This window comes from Frieseomelitta varia, unplaced genomic scaffold, assembly GCF_011392965.1.
Source record: "Frieseomelitta varia isolate USP_RPSP 00005682 unplaced genomic scaffold, Fvar_1.2 scaffold_229, whole genome shotgun sequence".
Classification (NCBI taxonomy): Eukaryota; Metazoa; Arthropoda; class Insecta; order Hymenoptera; family Apidae; genus Frieseomelitta; species Frieseomelitta varia.
The window spans coordinates 724,231-751,694 of NW_025109956.1; the positions used below are offsets into that span (position 1 = coordinate 724,231).

Below are 27,464 nucleotides of genomic sequence, written 5' to 3' on the forward strand. Positions count from 1 at the left end.
TAATGTCGCGTGATATCTTAATTATAATATTTACATCACATTTTACTACTTTATTACAAATCGAACACATGGTGCAAAGAATAGGTTTTCAGAATGGCATTATTGGTGTTAGCTGGCATTTGTCTAATTTTCAATTAAAATTGATTATTGATGATATACACTACAAAAAAATCGAAAACTCATTGAAATCAGTGAAGTTTGCTGGTTAAAAATTGAAAAATATATTTTTATAAATATCTGAGAAACTAAAGCCGAGCGACGGTAACATGTACATACGTACATACATACATACATACAAAATTGTTCAGAGTGATGAACTTGACAACATATTTCAGTCGTCAAAATCGGCAAGAAGTCGCTAATGTTAATATAAATAATTACCTGTGTTCAAATAAAATTATATATGTATCTCGCATCATAGAATCATTCATGAAGTGCTACGGACGAGATATCTCGTCAAACGATATCGTTCATGATATGTTATATATGAATATACAATTTTTGAGAATTATATTATATATTTACATATGATATGATTACATATGTATATAATGTAATATAGAAGACATAAATCGGGCAATTTATATTTAGATTTTTTTTCTATGGTTTCTTAAAGTGTATTAGCATTCCTTAAATGTTGAGGATGTAAATGAACAGATCAAACGTAATTGTGAAGCAATAACAAAAAGTCAATTCATTGGAGTTATGAGAATGATCAAAAAACGTTATACAAAATGTTTAGGATGTAATAGCATTTGAGCATTTTCTTAAATAGACATTTTTTTCAAAATATCTTGCAAACTAATCATTTTAAGATTATGTTATCCTATTACTTTTCTGTGTGGCATGACGCGAGATATCAAAACAAAAAATAAGTTTCCATTTAAAAAAAATAGTGCAACTGCAAAATGCATATACAATATTGTACTCACGAAAAAGATATGATCATCAATAGGTATATTATGTCAAACCATTCAATTTTTTCCTCTAACATTTTTTTTCTAACTTCAACCAGAAAAAAGATACAACTTGTTACAGTTGCATGAATCACCCTGTATATCATATGAGACACCTAAGATTAAACGCTGCATATTTTCGAAACGATTAATTATATCCAAAAATGTTTTAGATAAAAGTTAAATGGTTTCGAGGGAAGCGTTTATTGATGTAATTATCATTTTTTTATGTTGATGCATAGAAGGTGTTTGAAGATCATATTTATTTTTTTAAATGAAATCATATATTTTATAATCCATTATTCGATTCACTTTGTTATTCTCTATAAAAAATTATTAAAACATTTATACCGATTGACATTCTCTATAAAAAATTATTAAAACATTTATACTCATTATACCATTAAATCAGGAGATATTTTAATTAAAATAAATCGAAATATTGCTTGTAGAATTTATAGCAGCATTAGCAATAACAAATGATTGTGTAACGTTTATTAATTATTTATTATGATTAGAATAAAATAAGTATTTATTTCACCATTATATAATTGGTTATTACGAGATAAGCTCGAAATGATGATTTTTGACATCTATACACTATCTAATTCTTAGAGAATATTTCACATTACTAAAAACAGCAGTGATATTTCTAGATTCTTCGATAATTCGTTGACGCATGTTTTCGATGGTTATTGGTACATCAACGTAGATTTTATTTTTTAGAATCAGCCACAAAAATAATTTAATGAGTTCACGGTATGGTGTACGGGATAATGAAAACACCATCTAACATCTAAAGAGCATGAAACTGGACAAAGAAATTCGACTTTGAACAAGTATTACACTGCAATATTTTAGTTAAAATATGAACTAATCTTTTTTTCGTTATAAATGGTTTAATACTTTTTTTTATAGAGAATGACAAACTGAATCGAATAATGTACTAAAAATATACAATTTTATTTAAAAAAGTTAAACTTGATCCTCAAACTAAACAATAATATTAAAAAATATCAATTACATCATATTCATTACATCAATTAATGCCCCTTTCGAAGCCATTCAACTTTTGTCTAAGATATTTTTTTATACAATCAATCGTTTCGATATTTCAACTTCTAGTTTTGTTGTTAGATGATTCATCCGGGTATTCAGTTTAAATTTTTGAGAGTTATATGGTATGTAAAAAAATATGATTGGTATCAAGTTATGAACGCTGCAAAATATCCAGAAAGACGCTACCCATGTCCAAAAATTTTAGTTTTATAACAGTGAAAAGTGCAAGAGTACATGATTGAAACAAAATAATTTTTGATATTAATGTTTCTGTTGATTAAACCTAAATTTCTAAAGTCAAAGACACCTGAAAGTCATAGTATAATATGTCGAATTTGTTTTTTCTGAAGCAACAATTTTACCAAGTCAAAAATACACGGTGCCATTTAAAAAAATCAATGTGACCTTGATTTTTTATCGAAAAAAAGTTTTTGGAATTTTTTATATTGCACTTTGTAGCCAATTAGAAACTGATTAATTTTTGTTTAAAACATTTTTTGTCACACAATCAGAATGTCTCTGAAAAATCGTGGCGACAGTTACGTGCCACACCCGTGTATATACAGATACATACGTGTATGATTTTTCTCGACTGACGTACAACGCGGTTTATTTCCAAATCTTAATCGTATTTTCGGAATGTCACTAATTTATTGACGAAACATTTGTGCTCATATTGACAACGTTGTGCTTATTTGTAGATAATTCATAGTATTTTTTCTACTCTGTTCTAATTAGAATTCAATGAGTGAAATTTTTATTATTTTTCCTATTGTTTATATGTCTGATGTATGAAGATACTAAAAAAGTTTTGATAGAATTAGGAGGTAGCGTATCGATAGTATTGATAGTTTGTATGGTATTAAATGCATTCTTGTATATAATTCGAAAATTAAGACCGACCTCCCGTTGTAGTAAAATCTTTATTTCGCCTTCATAGCCAAAAAATGGACTTAGTTTACAATGCCTATTTTTCTCTTTTCACTCTTTCTTCTCACTCCTTCCTTTCACTCATTCGTTCATTCTTCTTTTTTCTATTTAATTAATTTGATTTAAATCCTAATCTTTGGTTTTTTCCCTATTGCCTGTTGTTTCTAGCTATTTCTTTGTTTTTCTTTTACCATCCTTAACCACTTTTCTACTTTCTCATCTTTTCTTCCACTTAGTATCTCCTCTATTCTAATCTTCCTATCCATCTTCCTACATTCTCTCGTGAGATGTTCCATCGTTCCAGGTGCCCCCTCGCTCGCATATATCGCATTTCTTTCTTTCCTCTTCTTCCCAGTACCTGTCCCACCTTTCCATATTTCCGCATCTTGCGTGTGCTATCAATTTTTTGCTTTCGACGTCTTACTTAGGTATTCCGGTATCCCTACCGTCATTATACCTACAAATGTACCTTTCGTTGTGCCGCGATCTCTGTATCTCTCATACTGTGTCTGTTTTTGTCGTTCTATGTCCCGCCTCCTTAAATTTTCTATAATTTCCTTACTTTTTCTTCTTTGTCTTCTTTCTTGTTCCAGTCCTAATCCGTTCAGTCCATTTTTTCTTAAATACCCCTCCCTTTCATCCATACTTCTTGTTTTCTGTCTCTCCTCCTCTTTTTCCAAGCATTCTTTCAATACCAGTCTTCTTATCCCTTCCCTTAGTCCAACTTCCCGTTATATGCATAGAAAAAATAATTAATTTGAGTCAATCATTTTCGGAGTTGATCGTTGGAAGTGTTTATTAATTTTCGTACAATGCTTAAAGCAAAAAATGTCATTAATTTATGTTTAACAAATGAATAAGTGAAATAGATAATACAAATTCTATCATCAGAGAATATTATTCATTGTCAAGCAAGCAAAAAACAGATTAGTTGTGATAGAAAATCACAGTTATCGCAATATGCAAGTATCACTGTCCACAGAAGAAATATGCAATGTGATAACTCGGTGTGCAACAAGTATAAGTGTCAGTGGCGAATCAATTTTTTAATGATTCGTGTCAAGCGATAGCCGTAAAAATACCTCGGCGATGTTTAATGGAATAATTTCTTGAAAAAATATATTGATCAAACTATTTCTAATGAATCCATTCTCAAAAAAATTACTTGCAAAATTTTGATGAATCGTGTATTCAAAACATTCGAAAGATGTTGCAGAATATAATATTTGAGTTTCTGTAGACGAAACTACAGATAGTGCCGGTCGTAATATCGCTAATTTAGTTATTGGCAAAATGTACGAGAAAGGAAGATCAACCCCTCATTTACTTGTTTGTGAGCAAACAGTTTGGAGAAAGTAAATCATCCTATCATCGTTCAATTCGTTGATTCAGCTATTCGAATTTTATAACAAATGTGGAAGACGAGTGTAATGAAAGAGTGATGCTTTTGCTTCTAGCAATAGATGCAGCTCCATATATGCTAAAGGCTGGCAAAAATTTAAAAATATTCTATTCCAAAATATTACATATGTCACGTATAAATATAGTAATAGATGCAGCTCCGTATATGCTAAAAGTTGGCAAAAATTTAAAAATATACCATTCCAAAATATTACATGTGTTATGTATAAATATATATACGATAAATAGATTATTAGATGAAGTACTTTTCTAAAGTAAACACACTCATATCAGCAGTAAAACAAGTATTTTTAACGGGGAATATAACCAAAATAAAAAAAAATTCACAGGATAACAATTATTTTTTCAATTAAGATGTTTTTGAGTATAAATAATATAAGTTATCGAAAAGCAAAATTCGTTTACTCTTAACAGTTATAAGTGAGAGAAATTTATTTTAGTTGTCGATACCAGTTATCAATGAAAAAAATTATATTTCAATCGTGTATAAGAGTTAGAGAGAGAGAGAGAACAAAAATATTATTTTGGTTGCATGCAATTAATACACGTATTTAGTAATTATGACTTTTTCATTTATAATAAATTTATAAATTTAATTTAACAAATATAAATGTTTCTAAGTTTTCTGAAGGTAAGTTGCAATATTATTTTTAAAATCTGAAAAAACTCGTTCAACACTGATTTGTGTTGCAGCGTTTATAATTCACGCTCCCTTTGAGAAATGAGGGAAATTCATTTTTTTTTCTCCCAATGTTTGATTACATTTTGATTAATGTCAATTCTTTTTTCCTTATAATTTTTAATTTCTGTGAACGCTTTGATAATTTTGGGATGAGTCATATCTTCAGAATTATCATCTGAAAAGGATACATCTACTTTCATCATTGTAGAACGAAGAGAAGTTGAATTGTTTTAATATTAGGTAACCAAAAAAATTTTTGCCGATTTTTATACGGGCAAATAAAAAAGCATATTTTTAATTTTGTATGTATTTATTCATCGAAATATGAACCCCCAACGATTTAACAACGTGGTTATGCAATTTTTATAAAAATCCTTAGTTTCACTCAAAAAAAAAAGCTATTCACTTCTTTTTTTAAATCACTTTCATTACTGAACATTTTATTTTTTATATGATTATCTAAACTAAGAAACAAGTGAAAGTCTCTTGGAGAGAGAACTGGTGAATACGGTGGATAAGACAATCTCCCACTCAAGCTCTGCTGTCTTGTCAAGAGTCTTTTTTAAGATGTGAAGGGCAGATGTTAAGTCACTGTAGTTTATTCTCCGCTGTCGATTCATTCATTTGTTACATTAAATGTAAACGCAAGTTCTTGGCACGTTAAACTTGAATTTGTTTCAATAGCGTTCCTTAAACCATCATCATTTAAAGAAATTCCAGATCATGGTGCATCTTTAAAAGTCTCATCACCTGAACTAAACTTTTGAAACCAATTGCGAGCAGTTCGCTACTTAATTGCATTTTATCCAAATGTTTTACAATTATGTTCACAGGCTTTTGATTCGTTAGAACCGAGTTTAAACTCGTATAACAAACGTGTACAAATTAATTTTCTGTCGGCCATGTTAAGAGGACAAAAAAAAAAAAAAAAAAAAAAATACAGAATGATGTTAACTGCTTCAAATGTAAAAACTGAAAAATTATTTACTGTGTACAGTCATTGATGAGTTATTGGGTAAAATATTAGGAAATGTGAATAACAGAAATCGGCAATTACTTTTTTTGGTTACCTGAAAATTAGCTTCATTATTTCATAGATTATCGTTACAAGTATTTTTATTTTGATTTCGACTTAGTATCATCAAAAAATTTTATGATAAAACTTTTGGTAAAGTAAAGTACAAGTAAATTAATGAGAAAATTACATTATTTGAATATGAAGAATCAAATCACAAGTGCGATATAAATATAGTTATCGCAAAAATATCATAAAATCAATCATATCGTGAAATCAATAAATATCATTGATACTCAATTTAAAACAATATACATTATTAAGCAACTGAAATACAATTCTTTTTATCGATAACTATTATATGTAATTTCTCTCATTGATAATTACCATTATATTATAAGCGACTGAAATAGGATTTATTCATCAATAATAATTATCAGCAACGTTTATAATTCTTACTTATAATTGTTACTTGTAACTGAAATGTTAATTTTTCAATCATAGTTTTTTGTATTTTGTAATTAATATCAAGTTTGAGTTCTTTCTCATTTCTTTTTCTTTTACGTCGCATCGACAGCGAGGTCATTAGCGACGACCGTGGTATTAGATATGTGTGTAGTAGTTTGTGTTCTTAGGATATTTTAAAACTCTTTGTACGTTATTTTGAGAAGTCAGGTTTATGTTTGAGTTAATTCCGTGTCTCTATCTTTGGGCTTCTGTGGTGTGGCATTCGTGCAGAATGTGACTGTTAATGGGTGGTTATTGCAATGGCTGCAGGTGGGAGGTGTTTAATTTTGTGTTCGTGTGTCAGCCCGGTAAGACCAGTTCTTAGGCGTGTGATATTTATTCCTTCTTTCCTGTTGTTAATGTTTGGTGTTTGTTGGTAAAAGTTTCGGATACTTTTGTATAGTTGAGTGCTTTTAGTTGTGATCCATATTGTTCCATTCATTTTTTATTACTCTTTTTCAGTGGATTATTTGGTCTTCACAGGGGATTGGAAAGTGGTTGCGATTGTTAGTAAGTGAGGGAACTGTGGCTTCTTTCGCTGCTGCGTCGGCTTTTTCATTTCCTTCTATTCCTTGATGAGCTGGCTCCAATTCAGATGACTGTAGCTTTTGTGTTAGGTTGGTTGTTGTTTATTTCTTAGATGGTGATTATCAATTGGTTATCTTAGTCATATGATTTCGTTAAGGATTTTGTATCGCTCATAGAATTAGTGTATAACGACCTGGGCGTTACTTGAGTGTGCATATTATAAGGCTTCAAGAATGGGCATAAGTTTTGGCTGTGAAGATGGATGATGAAGAGGAGAGATTTTGTGTTTTTTTGGTTTTTTCTGTAATAATGGCATATGCAGCTCCAGTGTTCGTTTTTAATCTGTCAATGTTGTAAATCTTGCAGTGGTGGGCGTAGCTGTTGTTTAATTCTAGGAATTGGGCCCTGTGATCAGTTGGATTGAAGATTTTTTGGGTGAGTTTGGGAAGACTGATGTTTGTTGGGAATGTTTCTATTGTCCATGGAGGGATTTGTGGTGGATGAAAAAATATCTACTCTTATCTACTCTCGTTTAAAGGAACGATTAACACTTTCCCGGCGAGATGTTTAGAATGAAATTTCTTGTAAGAAATATGTATTATTTATTAGAATTTTAAATGCTTCACTTCCTTCAGAGGCAATCATTACAAAACAAAGAAGAAACTTAGCTATAATACTTTATGTGAATATTTATAGACTACTAGAAAGTAGTAGTAATATTTTACAATCCTTAATTAAATTTTAATATGATACATCATTAATGACAATTTTATTATTCACATTTCTGAATAATATTATTTCTATCTGCGTATAATAATTGTATTTGTGTAAAAAATTAATATTTATTATAATTGTATCTACATAAAAAAATAATACTTTTTTTTTAAATATTCGACCTTCGACTTCGATTAACATTAAATAAATACAAATATTATTATGAAACAAAGAGATCTATCCTTTTTGCAATTTTTTAACTAGCTGCTTATTTAGCAGTGTGTGAATTTATTCAAGGTTGTAGCTGCAAAAATAGGTATTAGTTACACAGCAAACAGTTGTCTCGGAAACCAAAGAAGCAAAATGATTTAATCATTTTGATTCTAGTGAGACGCATACAGTTTCTTACAAAAATATTCGAACGTTTATAAAATATTTTTACGAATATATATATCTACGCATATTATCAATTATAATAAGTATTATATTACACTTATTGGTTAAGTTTAACACAAATCTAAGAATATATAAATATAGAAGACATAAAATATATAATACAAATTTCAATACATCACAAATTTTGTATTTACATTGTAGTAGTATTTACTCAATTATCAATTACATTAATAAATCTCAATATTAGGATCAACTTCGACACTTATTTATTCATACTGTTAGGAAGTTTTTACTAAATACATATATTTGCACTAAATATTTTGTTACTTATTCATACATATTTTCTATACTTACCTACATATGTTTGATATTCTGTATTTTTGCTAATATAATTTGTGACGACAACGAAAATTCATTTTCGTTTAAGGTTATTTGAAATTTTGATGAATCTACTAATGTGTTATATAATGTCTCTGATTTCGATAATTTTTTGAATATGTTGTAGAAATCAACATTTTAAACAATTTTATTACTATTTTATAACTGTTAATATGTTTAACACATTTCCCAACTTTTTGCACTATGTGATCCAACATGTTTGACTGGATAATTTATATACATATTTGATGGTACCGAGGCCCATAAATATACAATTTTTAAGAATCTGATAGAGTAACTTACTTTATATTATATAAATAAATAAAATTATGTTTATTTGACAATAATTTCTACATGTGAAAGATAACATTCAAGTACATTTTTATTGAGAATAGTTATTAATTTTTAACAAATTCTACAATTTCACTTTTTTAGTATTTAAATTTAATCGCAAAAAATATACAATTAACGCTTTTAAATAAAACAGATTATTTCAAAACTATAAAATTCACCAAAATAATTCAAATTATATTTATTAAGACTGTTGGATATCTAAACATTTATTTTTCGTAACAACTATTGTCGAAAATTTTTTCTCAGCTCAATAATTTATTGCAAATGGAAGCAACAATCTAACCAAACTTTAACTTAATTATCCTCGTTACAATCAATTTCCTTTCGTCTGTTGATAATTCAATTAAATTTTCTTTTTTCGATAGGATTAAATTACTTTCATATTGTTAGAAAGGATTTATTATCCACATATTGCTCAAACGAATATTATCCATAAGAAATACCGAATGAACTTTTCCTTTTACACATTTTGTAATGATTTTATATAACTTGATGTGTATTGAAAATTTGTTTCTTAATTAATATATCATCCTTCAAACCGTTTGTAAGAATGGTGAAAATACATGTGTACCAAAAAAAAAAAAAAAAAAAATAATAATAATGTACAAGAGCAGAATTAATTTTTTTGTAATTGTACCGCAGCGTCACCTGCTTTATTGACAAAAAACATAGGATTGATATCTCAAGTGTATTGAATAGTTACTGTTCAAATCATAGAGCTTTTGTTTTAAAAAGAACAAAACAAAAAAGTGATTTTATTCTTTTTAAAATACATTTTTTAAAATGCACTTTATAGAATTACAAAAGAAAGTAAATACTTTCAGCCTTTTCAATATCTGTGTTTTTTACAACACTTTTTTGTAATATTTCATTATTTTATAATATTTGAACGTTTTTCAACTATTTTATTAAGCTTATGTTTAATTTCTTTTATAAACATACTGTACGGTCACATTCTTCTTATTCTAAGATCGTTGTTAAAAAATAAACATTTAACAAATGAAGATGAAAGGATTGTTACAATATTAAAAGAAGAAGACAATATTGGGAAATGGTAAAACTTTTCGATAAAATAATAATTTCGATATGTTAAATAGTCAAAACTTTTTTAAACAGATAGAGTATTTAGTTTAACTGAATCGGGATAACAAAGAATTACTAATAAAAAGGATGGATAAAAAATTAGCAAACATTTTATTAGTAGACCCATTTTTATCTGTGCAAAACTCGAAAATGAAAGTAGAAATCACACAAACAACATCGACACGAACGATTAGGCGTCGGCTATATGCAGCCGAAAAACACAATCGCAGTGTAAAGAAAATACTGTTTTTAGCTAAACAGAATATTTAAAAACGTATGAATTTTCATCATGACCGCGTTTTGAAGCTTTTAATGTTTTGGGGAAAAATATTATTGACCAATGAGTCAATGATTAAGATAGTACTGTCAACGGAAAGATGTGGGAGACGATAAAACGAGTTATTTTAAAGATATAACAATTTGTTGCACTCTTTCGAATTTGGTTCACTATTTATACACACTGATTTAAAATGCCATATAATATTTTAAGCATAATTGAAACAATAGCGATGAAAGACTATTGATAATTTAAACTGATATAATTTCTTTAAAACAAACTATGGGAATGCTATTTATTTTAAAACTTAAAGATTCCAAGTTCGCAAATCCTGAGTACATTTTTTTTACGATGATTTTACATCATATAGCAGAAGAAAAAATAAAGATATTTTTTTTTGAAAATTGTTAAAATTCAAACATATCTTAAAAGAATAAAAAATTTGTTTCATACCTATATCATCATTATTTTATCTTGAAGAGTAAAATCTTTTCTTTAAAAGAAAAGTTCAATAACTCCTTAAAACTTATTGTACGATTCTTTTAAACATTTTAACATTTTTAAACATTACTGAATTTCGAACATTAGGATTAAATGACGAAATGTTAGAATTTCTTGTACTTTCATCATTGAATTCTAATAATCAAAGTTCAATAAAATGCACGTACAGAAATTCAATAAAATGCTCGTACAGAAGTTCAGTAAAAGATCGTACAGAAAGTTCTAAAAAATTGTAAAAATAGTGAATTTAAAAAAATATTTCAATGTTTTCAAAGATATTTAAATTTTTAGTTTTTTTTTGAAAAAAAAAAAAAAAAATAATAAACGTATCCTCATTCCCCTATCTATTACATGATGTAAAATTATTTTTGAAAAAATTAATTCAAAGCAGAATCTTTACACTTTAAAATATGATCAAGTAGATCATTATTTGATTATTTTTTACGAAGTTATATCAGTTTAAAACGCCAATAATTTTTAATCATAATTGGATCAATTATATTTTATTGTATATCTTTAATAGCCAATTGTTTCCGATGAAATAAGCAATAAGTTATAAACTGATCATATCCATTCTTATCATAGTCGCAGCCCCATCAATCTTTGTGCAACTATTCCCATATATATTTTAGAAATTAATATTTTAAGAAACTGACATTTTATAAAATATAGAATAGAAACTGATATTTTAAAAACTTCTTTCAACGTTGTTAAATACTCTAATTTCAAACAACATAATAAATCTCTCTGTATCTTTTAGCACATAAAATCAATATATCTGTACATAAATTAGTATAAATTAGTATTATTGCATTGTTTGAAATACCTACGGATTCTTTTGATTGAATTACATAATACTATTTTATGATTTTTGTATTTTTTCCATTGATTCAATATCATCAAACAAATCGATTATTCGTCAACTTATAGTATTACTTGATATGAGAATACAATTTATATCCGCTTCATATTCTTTGCCAAACAATTCACTGTATATATTTTTCATACGCATACATTTTTCATGCAACTTTAATAACATTTTTCCAATCGCCTTCTTACATTTAGCTATATTAAAGGTTGCCAAATTAGAAAATTTCACTAATTTTTGGTTCGTTGAAACAAATTGGATTTGTTTGTTCTTAATCCATCGCGTTTTCTTAAAAAGAAATCTGTAAGTTAATATTGTAAGTAAGTATTATTTGTTATCAAATGTCTCAAAGTTTATTAATTCTGAGTGAAGAATTGATCAAAATATTTTCACAGATAACACAGTGAAGTGAAACTATTCCATTGTAATGCAGACTACTTGAGTCCAGCTGGCGCCTTGAGGTATCGGGCTCACGAAGTGTCACCCGACACATCGTTCTGGGAAATCCCCTTCTACCACACTCTGCCGAAAAACTGTATGGAAAATGTAATAAAATTCAGTTTAGTTTTGTCCTTCATTTGGTTCACATCTTTTTTTATTTACGTCCTGCACTCGTTCCTTTTCTACGGATAAGAATAAGGATTGAAGTGACACCCGGGTACAAATAACGTTTCGAGGTGTCTTTTTCTTTGTTTTTTTGGAAACTTAGTGCAAGTTTAAAAAGTGTTCTCTTCAGTGCGGTTCCTGCGCCACGGACGAGAATCACTTTATCGCTGTTTTTTTTTTCTCCCATTTCGACACCGTCACACCGTGACACCATCTTCTTTTATGAAAGCCATAATAAAAATATTTGAGTTGCTCTCGAACATTCAAAGCGAGCAGACGTGTTTACCTTGCTCGCGAGTGCCGATCATACAGTGTATAATAATAAAGTGCGGTGATATTGTGTGTCATATTGTGGGTAGATTCCCCATCTCCGACACATCATGAGTCATAGTGTGTGCATCAACACACAGATTCAACACAGATTCAAGCAACCAATCTATTATAAATCTATCAAATATTCCACTACACAAGCAAAATCCTACGCTACTGTTACAATGAATAATTCTTTCCCAACTAGAGCAAGCAATCCTAATCGACGCTATTGACAACACAACAATGAAAGACTACGTACACATGCTGTCGCTAGAGTCACTGGCTCCGAAGTTATCCGTTTCGCTTGCCGAATCTCTAGCGGTTGTATCTGCATCTATCTCGATAGAAAGACTACAGCATAAAACTTTGTAACTAACCACAGAACAATAATTATCAATAACGTACATACTACAGTTAGACCGCTAATCAATCCAACCCAAAGATTAATACTTTCATACTTAATGTCTTACCGTCTATATCACACGAATACATAGAGAAATGCCTTACAAACATTAGCATTAGAATGACATCCGAACTAACGTTTCTTCGAGCAGGTATACAAGAAACAGACTTTACACATATAATGAGTTTTAGAAGACAGGTCTTCATCAACGACCTCCCAAACGACCTCCCAAAAATTCCCCAATCCTTCTTAATAAATCACGACAATACACAGTACAGAATTTTCGCGTCTACGGATAAATTTAACTGCTTTCTATGCAAACAAGAAGGCCACGTCGCCAAAGAGTGCAGCAATCCACAGCAACAAACCAGGAAAAAACAATGGAACCTAAAAATAAACTGTCACAAAACGGAACGCACGAATACACAAACACAGCAAACAACACAAATATTCCTTCCAATATCTCAAACATAACTGGAATCGACCAATCAACAACCGTCGGAAAATCCTACCTGAAACAGACAAATTAATAGACTACGAACTTCTCAACTATAAAAGACCATTACTATCCGTGTCTACAGATCTCTGCTCGGAAGACGGAAATAAATACTCTTTTCTACTCCTGACCAGCTCTACCACGCTTTACCAAGACACATCCATCCTGACCGCTGAACTTAACGCACTAAACATGCTCTGGAACTGAATACCACAATAAAAAATTCGCCATCTTCAGTGACTCCACAAATGTTATCGAAATGTTATCTCAATTTTAAACCAATGGACAAACAATACAACCATCCACGAATGCCAAAACGTCTACAATGAATCAATAAAACACAATAACTCAATTACAGTAATATGAATCCCATCTCACACAGGAATTGAAATGAACAAGAGAGCGGACAAAGCTGCTAGAAAAGCAGCGAACTCGACAATTTTTTACCACAACACAAATCTATCATTCGACTCTTTACTTGTCCATCTAAAGCAAAAAAATCAAACACCATTGGAACAACGAATGGAAAACCTCAGTGAAACCACGAATGCTAATCACAAAAAATGATTTTTATAAGAACGTAATACCACCCTCTGTAAAAAGACGCGACCAAATCGTAAGAATGATAATCGGACATAACGAAATAACAAACAAATTTATGTTCACCAAAGAAGACCAACCAATGTCCCTAATAGACCACCACATACTACAATGCGAAGTATACCTACTACTAAGAAAGCAACTCAGCATCAAACCCACCCTAAAAGACAACCTGAAGGACAGTGGAACATCATCAAGCCTGCTACAATATTTGAAACATATCACGCTCTATATAAGCCATCCCTCCTTCTGTTGTCGCTAATAACCCATGAAGTTAATGTGACATAAAATGATTGATAAATATATAAATATATATATTTCTCTCGATAATTATAAATAAAATTTTTATTTTCGTATGCTATTCGTTTGCTTCAAGTACCAAACAACATTTCTGCTTTTTTATTATCCAAAGCGATAGCGTTATCGTCTGGCTACCGCTGGAAGTCTTTCTAACCCTATCCAACACTGATACTACTGTCTCTGTTATGTTGTTTCTTATCTAACTTTCTTATGCTAGGTTTCACATACTAGATTTCACATGCTAGGTTTCATAAAATTACAAGACTTATATCATCCGAAGTTAATATTTTATATTTAGAGTCTCCTTAGACGCCCATAACATATAGAATTACTTATACAACTCCTCACAAGATGAGCATACTTTTAAGATGAGCATACTTAGTTAGGATTTTAATTATTACACCTTCCCTATATTATACTTGTTCATATATTGACTTCAAGAAACGAAAAAATACATATAATTCTCAAATATGTCTCCGTTCACGACGTTTATGTTAAATGAGATCGCATAACGAAGCAGACGAAGTAATGCGGTCTCTACACAAGAAATATTCTCGTAAGTTGAAATCTTTCTTCTCCATGATCTTTATAAGGTTTTAGTCATCGCTCGTTGTTAAAAGGTTATGAAATAAAATTTAGTAAAAGTTTCTAGATTCTATTTACAAAAAAGTTCATCTCACCGAGGCAAAAGCTAGCTGAGAATTTATCTATCCCAAATCAATACTGATACTTCTTTAGAAAGAACTTATTACCTTTTCATTACTGGTTTGGATCAAATAAAATTCCGGCCGACAACATTATTATAGTATGTATGTATTTTAGAAATCGATGATGAATCCTTTTACAAATAAAATCTATCCAAGTTTTATCTAGTTATTTCATTAATTAATTAACTTTTTCGTTAATAACAACGAGCGACGGCTAAAACCTTTTGAAAGTTACTCAGGAGCGTGACCTTGATAACATATGTGAGGGTCGAGGTTATTAGAAGTAGATTCCCTAAATCTCATATTTATTAATTGTTTTTATCGGAAAATTATCGAAGAAAAATTCATTGTGATCTTCTGCTCAAAATGAATCGATTCATAGTATTCATAGTATCTAAGGAATACCATTCGATTCAATTGCAAACAATGCACAACATCAAAAGTAAAACGATTGTCAATAATGATGAGATCGATCTAACAATAAGTATAATCTACGGTACAAGTTTGAAACTCAAGTACATATATGCATCTCGAAACTCATGCATTTGTTCGTTCGTTTCCATATCTATGTATATTCATTAATTAGTTATATCAGTGTAAACGTGTGATTCCAATATGATTCCAAATGTGTGATTTGATCAAATTATTTGATCATGTTATACGTTTGTATAGGCAGAATTCAATGTATTGTATCGAAAGATTTTTTATTAATATTTCAGAAAATAATAAATACCCGAAACAAAAATTTTATATTTAGATTATTTCCCCTCTCTTCCTCATCCTTTCAAAATATCTAGTGCTTCTCGGAATTACAACCTTTTTTATTATTGAGTGTTTATTGAACGAATGCTGAACAAAATCTTATTCGTATTATATGAGAAATAAAATACTCGACCTGAGAATCGAGTGAATTTTTATGTTAAAATACGTGACAGGTGATAAACTAAGTAAATAAGTGAACGCACTATTTACAACAGATTAAGATCATCCAAAAGTAAATGATATTATGTCGGAAAAAATACAAGTTGTAATCAAAGCAAAGTGCAAATGATTAATTATTAAAAATTCAATATTATTGTATATAATATATTTGAATATAATATGAATGTGTGTAATTTAATAGTTAATAAAAATTATTATAAAATTACATTCAAGCCTGTAAGTTTTGAAAATTATATCCCTAATTTTTTGTTCAGAGACTGTTCGTTCTGAAACTACTTAGGCATCTATTCCAATATACCTATTGTTTATTCATGATTTAAAAATTTTCAGACTGTTTTACATTTTTGTACGATTATTTTTAGTATTCACAAATTGTATTTCTTAAAAAATGAGTCAAATACTAGATATACAACGGTAAAAAGAACAAATGAATGTTTCAATTTTAATTATTAAATATATTTCATAGTTCAATATATCAAATAACGTGTCAGTTGGAGAAGTGACAGTAGTATTTCAAACTTTTCAATAACATCTTGACGGTTTTAGGAAGAAAATACAAGTGTAGCAAAACGGTTTAAGATGAAGCTTGATAAAGAAACGACCTAAACAAAAGTTTCTTATTTTCCTTGTAGAAAAGAATATCTATTTAAATAAGAAACTTTCAAATAACCTTGAAAACAATCCACAAATAAGATATAAATAGAACATTCGCATTTTTCCCTCAAAACAGTGAAACTTGAGTATTCAATATTTTTCACAAAAATGTATGGTTTTCGAGATATTTCAATTTGAAATTTTCACATAAACATCCTGTATAATATCAAAACGATTTGTAATTATTAAACATGTTTCATCATACTTGAAAATATTTCTATTAAGCCAGTGTTTTATAGCACATTAGAGTAAGTTACATAAAACAGTCGCCATAATCATAAGTAAACAATAGAAACAAGAAAAAAGATCTGGATGCAGATTTATTTTTATTATTGAAATATCGGGAAATACCAACAGATTGGTGATCGAATCGTAACAAAAAGTTGTGTTAAGCATCCAAATCGATTCTATTGTCCAATAATTGAGTCTTGTCGTGCAATATCTTTATTTAAATGTGAATAGGTCGAGTGAAACAATGTGTTGTTAATCTATGACTAGTTCCGGAAAATAAACCGATCGACAAAACAAGGAAAATTTATCGATCAAGTAGCACAGGAAGCGTAATTAATTCTGATCGATTGCGTCCTGCTGTATATCGAAATTTGGTGATTGGCTTAATCCTGCTTAGATAAGAATATCAGCCTTCACTTATAAAGTAAGTATAATTTATCTAATAATACAATGTTTTCTTGAATCGTTGGAAACGCTAACTGATTGAGACAATGAAAAAAAGATTATGTACAGTTAATCTTGTGTTTCAACTAAATTATTAATTGTTTTCATCTCTGTAAGGCAGTCGAAATTTGCTTATAAATTGCTTACATAAGTTATAATTTAAATAAATTATCTATTTAATTTTTATCCATAAATATTAAATTTAAATCTACTAAATTGGATCAACATTAAATAGGTAACAAATAAAACAAATATGTTTTAGAATTACAATATCTATTTTATATCTAAGGATTTTATTAAAAAATGATTAAAATTATTTATTATTCAATTTCAACATTATCATCTATTATATTAATCTTTTTTATTATTATTTATAATAATATAATCTTAATTTCATATTTACATTCAAAATTTTTATTAAATCTTATTCGTTATTATTATTTTTAAAACTTAGTATTTGAAAACAACATTTTGTTATTTAGAAAATTTACAATTCGCGCAAAAAAGTTATTTTTTAGATCGTCTATCTTTTTGTTTGTTATTGACAAGACTTTTTTGTCATTTTATATTTTACGTCTAAGCACAAGGATGACAAATAGAAAAATTTAAATTCAAGAGTTATTCTGAAGGACGTTTCACGAGATATGCCCTTTCTTCGATTATCAGTTTTATAATTTACAGACGTTATTATTATATGCCTTCAAATTATTAATAATTTACAATATTTCACTTGCAATTAGATATTAAAATGTTAAATGGAAGAAAAACATATCTTGAAAAACGTTCTTTTTTGATCTAATATGTTTTCCAATATGATCTAATATGTTACATCGGAGAAAAGACATTTTTAAGGAATTTTAACATTAACTATCTTTTGTACCTATAATAATATCAAACTTCGATGTATGATACACACCGAATTCAAATTACAGTTATTTAATTTAGAGTCCAAACGTCTAAAATGATTATGTACAAACCTAATGAATTTTTATATATTTAAAAAAAAATATAGGAAATACAATATATAATATTTTTCATATAGAATAGAAAAAAAAACAAGAAAAATGTAGAATTTTAATTAGAATCCTGTCTTACAATAATTATGTTTAAAGATTAAAGATATTAAAATTTTATTACCATTTCTGGATAAAAACAATACTAAGAAACTACAACAAATTATTGAAAGTTTGAATATACAAAACTGAGTTTTCATTTATTTTGTTTATAATTATTATCACTTAGCATCAATATTTAAGTTAATGTAATATTTTTCTTGTATTTGTTTTGTATTCAATAAGTATTTTTTAAAAATGCACAAAATTATTTTTATTGCTTCATACCTACTTAATCAAACATATGTAATCACTTTTAATATTAATTTATAATATATAATGTAGCAAGGAAATCCAATAAATGATTCTTTCGAAAAAAGATGTATGAAATCATTTTCTTAAATTTGTGCTATTTTTTGCTACAAATGAAATAAACGTTCTCGATGTAAGTTTATTCTATAGTAAAAACGAAGTTCGTACAGTACAAATTTTATGAACTTTACATCAATATCACGATTTTATTAACAAAAGAAAATTCCGAATATATCGAAGCACGATTTCAGTAGATACGCCCTTCTTTCGAATAAGTCCTCCAATTAAATTTTTTAAAATAAAGCTTTAATATTTCGGAGAGTTTGTCTACTTTCTACGGTTGAATACAGAATTTTATTCAGCAACTCATGATGTGAGAAAAATACTTTAAACCCAGATTTTTTAGATGAACAGAAATCATAGGGAATAATAGGAGAATATTTGATAGAACTATTCTTGACATTTTTGTAATAAGAGTTTCGATTTCCAAATCAGAGTTTTTAGGACAAGCACATTCTATTAGAAATTCTGGAGATAAATCGAACATTTATAGGGTTAATTTTTTTTACTAAGAGCATCAATTTTGCTTAATTGAAATTTCTTCTATTACATTTCATACTATTGCTTGATCCTTTTTTAGAAATACGAAATTCTGTGCAATGTTTGCGTAATTATTGGTAGTCATTGGGAGAACAGCAGTTGTTGTTTAGAATTCCATTTTACCAATAATATAAATACAAAAGTAAAAATATCAGTAATATAAATACAAAAGGAAAAAAGAAAAACGAATAGTATAGTACAACACAGATTACTAATTGAGCGGATGAAAGTAAATTGACACTAATAGGAAGTAAAAAGTACAAGATCAAGTTGGAATATCGAATCAAGAATGCACCGCATAGGCATCTACATACACATACATATATTTCTACATCTACATACACATACATATATTTCTAAGCACTCGATTTACTCGCTTACATTTGAGAAATGCATAAGACTTGAGACACATCAGCATCGCACGATGTTCGATTCAAAAGCAGAAAAGTAAGAAATATTCGAAGTATAAGATTTTGTCATAAAATATTATTAATATAATGTTGTTTGTAATATTACCTATAAAATATATCAATTATCATTAAAATTGAAGCATAAAATTAAATATAAAACTCGACGCAATTTCTTTAAACACTTGTCACAGGAATAATATTTATTTCTTTAGTTTTATTTCTATAAGATAAATTTAGTACTATAAATTACTGAAAAATTTTGATATAATAATAACAAATTTTTTTAAATTATTTATATATAATTTTTGTCATTTTTAAAATGAGTTTTAAAAAATGTACTAGAAAATACCATCACGATTTTTTGATAATAGTACCACTTCTGAATACATTGAATTTTACATTAACATCAAATAATCAAGTTTGTTTAACATTATCGAAAATGAAAAAATAGTTGAAATCATTATATCGTATTTTGTAATACGAAATACCGATAGGGTCGCCCTTCGGAGGAAAATACAAGAAAATACGTTACATTAAAGAACGAAAATCGGCTAAAATAAAGAGGTCTGATTAAAATCGAATTCAGAAATATGTAATAATGAATAGTTCAAATGAAGAATTATCTTTTAACATTTAGGAACAATCTTCAAAAACGAGTTTATCAGAATCAGAGTCGGAGTGAAACTTAGAATTACTACTTTGATAAAAAATATTCATTTTATTGAACATTTATAAAATTATATTTTCTGATATAAAAGAGACCCATTAATGTAAACAAATTTTTTAATTATTTTTATAAAAATTTAGTAATTTTTTTTATAAAAATTTTCATTCATAAGTTATTATTGCCATTTCTTATATGTATCAAACGTGTGCGATGATTTGAACCGAACTCCATAGCTTAATCTTTCTTTAGCATCCCTGTGAGGTAACAATATGTACATCATGCAATATCGTTATGAGCATCTCGATAAAACCACGAGAATGAGAAAAAGTCAACCAACCCGATCGCAACAATCGTATACATAGTAATGATTTGTGGGGAAATTCATAATATTCATCATTTATACAGTTGTAGTGTATTATTACCATAGTATTAATCATATATAAAGTGTATAGTTGTAGTGTATTATTACCATAGTATTAATCATATATAAAGTGTTTCAGGATGGGCGGTACAACCAAATAGGAAGGGATTTCACGTCAAAAGGAAAGAGTAAAAATTTTCTTTTTTCCTTTAAAACCTTCGTTTTCGAATTTGAAAATTTATCAATTCTGTAGATATGAGATAGGCGCGAATAATCGATACGAGGATATTCTATGTGCAAAACTAATTGTAAGTGAAAAATGTAAAATCAAATTTTTTCATTCAAGATGTCATTTTTAAGAAAATAGACATGTATTCGATAAATTGTCAAACTTGAGTTTATCTAAAGCATCTTAAAAAAAAATTGCATTCCATGTTCTTTACTTATTTCCACACGTAGAATAACCTCTTGCTAATTATTATTTTCCATCGTGTCTAGAATTAGTTAAATTCAACAATAATATTGATAAATTATCAAAGTCAGTTTTCTTGAAAATGAATATTTTTATGAAAAAATTTTATTCTTTACTTTCGATTCGTTTTCTTCATATAGAATCACCTCTTATTTGGCTGTACCTATCCTGAGACACCCTGTATGTGTAGTTCCGTGTATTCGATTGATTTCGTCATTTGATATTCGCTTCGTTTTGAACCATAGAATCTCCCTGACCTCATTTGTACTGACTTATGGCTCACCCAATATACATAGGTACATCGTTGTACATATCTTTTTGTCATCCCTTCGAATTGCTTGTGCCCTAGAATAGTTTTCACGCTATGTACATGTATTTGTCTCTAGTGCGACGATTTCTGTGTGTATGTTTTGAGACTGCATGGTGTTCCGAAATTTTTTTTCTTCACAATATTAAATGGAGAATGCATTGAAATAAAGAATAAATTTACCTCACTTTAGCATCAAAATTCAATATGTACTATCATCCAGATAGACAAAGAAAAAAAAAATAGTATACACGCTTTCACTGAAATACAATAATGATTGAAAAAAAGATTTCAGATTTATAACTTTAAGAAGTTTAGAAATAAAGGATAGAAATTAGTAGGATTTTCTAATTGTATAATAAAAATTAATGAAGAACACAGTAGTGTAATTCTACACTTCGAAATCTTTGTAGATTTATAAAAAAACAGCCTTGAAACTGTATAAATTTCTGTAGAATGTGATTTGTGAATGCTGTGGAAAGGATATAAACAGAAGCTAAAACAGATGCGAGAAAATGATAATCCACTTAAGATATTTGTGCGTCTTAAATTCTTTGTTAGATACTATCGAATTGCTAACGAAAGTAAAAATACTCTCGTTAAGTCTGAAATGATTTTATGGTCTATTGTTTTGTTATTTATTTAAAAAATGGGCACCGGAAAACCATTCTTAATGTTTAAGAATAGTTTTCCTCACAAAAAAATTAAAAAACTGTACAAATCAATGCCTAAGCGATTGAAGTTTTGCAAAAGAAAGCAGGCATTACAAAATATTAATAAATAATTTATTCATTGTACAATCATATAGTAGAGTATCATTTTGTCGTGTAGTTTTATCTTTTGTTTACCTTTCTTTCCACGTCATTCATAAATCATGTTCTGCGAAAGCGATTTTCAATACGTTTATATAGAATGTCATGTAGAATATATATAGAGAGCAAAATATAGCTTTTACACATGTACTGAAAAGTAGACGTTTGAAAAGAAATCGTTGAGACTGACATTTTGTTGCGGACTGTATTAACTAAATACATACACAGCCTAGAACTTCAACGACTTCAATACTAAGAAAAGTGACACTTCACTTTCTGTTTAACGATTACCATCTGGTGTATTTCTAGAATTATAACCGATGACGTGAACATGGTAGTCTAAAAATGAGAAACCGAGAACACCGAGATCACTGCGTCGGCATTTACAACCTGCTGATTCTGATTTACTGCTAGTACAATCTTACCGCGTCATACAGATTATTGCCAACTTTTCTCTACCCATTACGTGTAACTTTTTCGATATATAAATAATTTATAACCTTGTAAAAAGAATAGCAATTATTAAAATAAACCGAATGAGTATCATTTTCTATCTAAATTACGAAAGATAGTAACTTTATAAAACGAAATTGAATCTTCATTTTAACTAGAAATAAAATATCAAACTTTATTATCTCATTCAATTTCTTTTTGTTTTTGAGAACGAATTTACTAACAGTTTTTAAGAAAGAATAACTAATAATTTTCATAGATTTTTAATTTTCAATTTTCAGACCTTTTGAATATTTTCTATAATTGTTCTTGTACTTCGCTATTAATAGTAAGAATGTTTCACATGTAAATCGCATTGTTCAACGATTTATATTGATTTCGATACTTTCTTATTCAGTAATATTGTCTATTATAAAGACATTTATATAAATTTATTGTATATAATAAGTCTATTATAATATAAATTTTTTACAGTATTATAATCTTACTGTATGTGATGTTACTTCCAATTAGTTCTGAAGGACAGAATTTCGGAAGGAATGTCACATACCTCTGGTGATTCGTCCGGCACCTTGCCCATCCAGCTCAGCGACAAGATGTTGCAGTCGCACCTGGCATTGTTATCTTTTTCAAAATATAAATGCATGATCGCGTTAATTGTTACGAATGTTTGTCAAGCCATCGAAGCCGGCATCGATCGATGCAATTGTCACTCAACTAAAAAACGGCGGACACTACTCGCGAACCTTCAATACGAGTAATCCATTCGATAAATGTAAACAATTTTTTCCATATTGATTCAATTATGCCGGCCAAGTCTGTGCTAGCCACTTCTTTTTCTTTGAATTAGAAAAACTGTTTCGATAAAAGAAGAATGAGTTTTCATGAAAGTTGATTGTTCTAGACACAAGTAACGTTGTACGGAACCAGTTCATTCGTCACAAGACTTTTTGAAGTTTAGTTTTTATATTTCAGGCTTCGAAGCTGAATTTACATGACCAACTGTTAAATTTACACGATGCAACTGTTCACGCAAAAGTCATTTGTTTCGTACCACACGTCGCCATTTTGCCGCTTGCTGTAAGTTCACCATTCCTCGCAACAACAACGACAATGACTCGGAATAACGCAGGATACCGCGCACAAGGAAACAAGTGAACTGAACGAATGAATTTCACCAGTTTTCGACGTGACTATGCGTCCGACTGAAACTTCAGCCGGAGCTGCCGCGTACGAGGCACTGCCGCGCCGCGTTCTGCGAACTTATTGATTGCGCTCCGCGCTTGCTTGCTTCCCTGGCCACCTGACGGCCTCTCGCTGCGTTAAATCCACTGCAAAAGATTTTGCGCTATCACCACCATCGAATACGAGGTGACAATAGTCACTTGTTCTCCTGGAAATTTCTCCTGGAACTGCATACGTATTTCTTTTTTCAACATTTTGAAATATGAATATGCAAACTTTTTACTCTAAATAGAATTAGAACATCACTATATTTCTTTTTTAATTTTTTTTAAATATTCTTCGATAATCAATCAAAATCAAGATTAATCATTGTAAAAATTAATTACGGTATAAACATAAAAAATTAAAATTTGTAGCAAATCTGCATACGGGATAAAATATTTGAGAAAGATGACGCTGACAAAAATAAATTGATAGTGATTGATTAATTTATATATTATTTATTATTTATTATGTATATTAATCTGATAGCCAACGCTCGATAATTCAGTTGCATAATTAAATATAAGAATGTTTATTTGTTTGTTATTTGTTTGATGGTCCAAATTGTTTTGTTGCATTATATTAAGAATGTATGTTTTGCCAAATTAGTCCAAGTAATTAAAAATATAGCCGAAAGTTTATATGATGAAAAAAAAAAATCAAAAAGTCAAACCTTATATGAAATAGTATGTTAAATAATTAAAAAATAATAGAATAAAGTAGAAGAATTTCGATTATCTGGCATACTCATGATCAAAACAGTGTCGTATTGTCAAATATGAATGACTGAATATGATAATTGAATGCACTTATATATACATATATAAAGTAATAAAAACGAAGAAAATAATTTAAAAAGCAAATAATATAAAAATAGTTTGTAGTAACAAAAATAAAATATATAGATATAGAAAATATAGAATATATGTACATGTACCTAATTAATGTTACTTAATTTTCTTTTTTTATAAATATGATTCGCATAATTACTGAAGAGTAATTTGTACAAGTAGAGGTGCAAATGTGTCGGTTGACGAGACATTCCGGATAATCGGAAGTCGGATAATTGAAATTCTATTATAGTTAATTCCGGAAGAATAGTTCAAAAAAGAAATTAGAAGAACTATTTGCAAATAATGACGATAATTGAGACGCTGTGCATTTATTCATGTTAATATTTTTAAGGAACATGTAATGCGTATTTTTAATACAGCATGCTGAAAATCTTGAAGTTTAATAATAAAATAATTTATATTATTTCGAGTGATTCATAGCCTTAGATTCATTAAAATAAAATTTTTTATTTATTTCATGTGATGTTTATATGTTAAATATTTTACGTTAAAAGTGATAAAAGAAATTTATTTATTAAACAAACATTTTGGTAACTTGTGCTTATATTATTTCCAAAAAACAATTAATTTTATTAATTTTTTCAAATTTGTATACAATTTGAAAATTTATTATGAAGCAGCATTTCGTAGTATTAAATATATCTTTTTAATTTTTTTATTTTCTTATATTGAAAATTAATAAAATACCTGCAAGTTCTATTTTTTATTTATTCAATAACTTTATTGCACAATTTTCGTTATTCTTATATAATTTAAGTATTTGTATTATTCAAATATTTATTTTAGTATCATTTTTAATCATAAAATTATCAAAAACAGTGATATATTGCAATTTCTTATATAATAATAATTTTTTAGTATTGCTATATATTTTTTCTTTTATAAGAAAAGAGGAATGACAGTAATTGATGCCCTATGTTGTCAAACAGCTTAGTTGAAACTACTCTATGTCAGAATAAATTATTCATAAAATATTTTTACATTTCACTTTGCCAATTAATATCAAAATGCATTTTTAAATTTTATGTCAAGTAACATTTTTTCTATCTACACCTTCTTTCTTTGTATATCTGATAGATATCTTTGGTATATTTGCATGTAGATAATTACGATAGTTTAATTAGTTACATAATCTTATTGTGCATGTTCTTTTGAATGTCAAAGATTCGTATATCTTTCCTATATAAATCCCCATCGTAATGTAATATCATTGACTAACAATAAGAATAGAATAGACTGGACATTAAATGAGGCTTCGTGTTTCAAAGTCGGAAATATCGACAAGGCAAAAAATTACTAGTGAATTGAAGAACTATGTCAAACAAAATGTTACAAATTAAGTAAAATGATATCTGTTACAGTGTTGCCAATTATATATCTCTAGCACAGAAAAAGTATAAAATACATACATACATATACATATATATACATATTTGTTATGTATATGTATGTATGTATATATATATATATATATACAGTGGGTGTAGAAAGTATTCGTACACAGATCAATTTCTAACAAAACTTAGTGAAATGGCAGTTTATTAACAATTTTTTTTATAAACAATGAGTTTGTACACATTTTCGGAAATCTGTAGAATAGATGCAATGCAAAAAAAATTTTTAATTTGTATAATTTGCGAAATTAACAAGAAAAAACAAAAAATCGGCAGAAATGTACAAACAATAAGTATTCGTACAACTGCTAAATTGTTTGAAATTTAGAAAAAAAAACAATTTAAATGTTTGACAATAAAAAACTAATGTTAAAACAATTAATTAATAGGTTGTAGGGTTTCCTTTTTATTTTATAATTGCTGCAATTCTCTTAGGCATTGAATTGACCAAATTTGATTATTATGCGAGGCGAAATCTTGTTCCATTCCTCCTAGAGAGCATTTTTTAAACCTTCTTTAGAGGAAATTTGATGTGTTCTAATTTGACGTTCCAAGTAATCCCACGTATTCTACTGGGTTTATATCTGCAGAGTATCCATAGTTCAGTAGTATCTACATTCTGGTATTATACGCAGTATGTTTTGGATCTTTATCTTGCATAAAAATAAAATCATCTTTAATGCCCATTTTTTCTTCACTGAAAGAAAGATTAGATTTTAAAATGTCAATGTAAACTCGTGGTGGTTCGTTATTCCATCATATCCATATAAATTGTAATGTGCCGACACCAGATGCACTCATGCAACCCCAAATTACGGAACCTCCAGCGTGTTCTACTGTAGGCCGTAAGTTTGCTGGTTTCAGTTCCTCATTTCTTTTTTTCTCCAAATAGTACAATGTCCATCAGATCCGAAAATATTGAATTTACTCTCGCCTGTGAAAATCACTTTATTCCAGTACTGCTGATTGATGTGTTGATATTATTATTTGCGAACTGCAATCTCTTCTTTCTATTCGCTTCAGATACAAAATATTTGTTACGGACCACTCGTCCGTCATACTCTTGGCTTTGTAAAAAACTACGCACAGTACTAACAGATAATTAATGTTTAAATTATTATTAAGGTGGTCAACTATTTTTACTGCACTTATTTTTGAATTTTGCCTTATCATTCTAA

The 27,464-nt window shown here is 28.5% G+C and overlaps 1 protein-coding gene across 4 annotated transcripts in view; it reads right to left on the bottom strand.

The window, feature by feature from the left end:
* LOC122527631 (tubby-related protein 4) overlaps positions 1 to 24,133 on the bottom strand; it is a 99,860-nt gene extending 75,727 nt beyond the window's left edge. Inside the window, exon 1 of one of the 4 annotated variants that reach the window (XM_043651985.1) lies at positions 23,362 to 24,132. In XM_043651985.1, coding sequence (XP_043507920.1) covers positions 23,362 to 23,457 — 96 coding nt within the window. In that variant the 5' untranslated portion in view covers positions 23,458 to 24,132. Of the gene's footprint in view, positions 1 to 23,361 lie in introns of all 4 variants that reach the window. The other 3 variants (XM_043651984.1, XM_043651983.1, XM_043651986.1) reach the window with 3 other exon arrangements.
* Between the last annotated feature and the right edge of the window lie 3,331 nt (positions 24,134 to 27,464).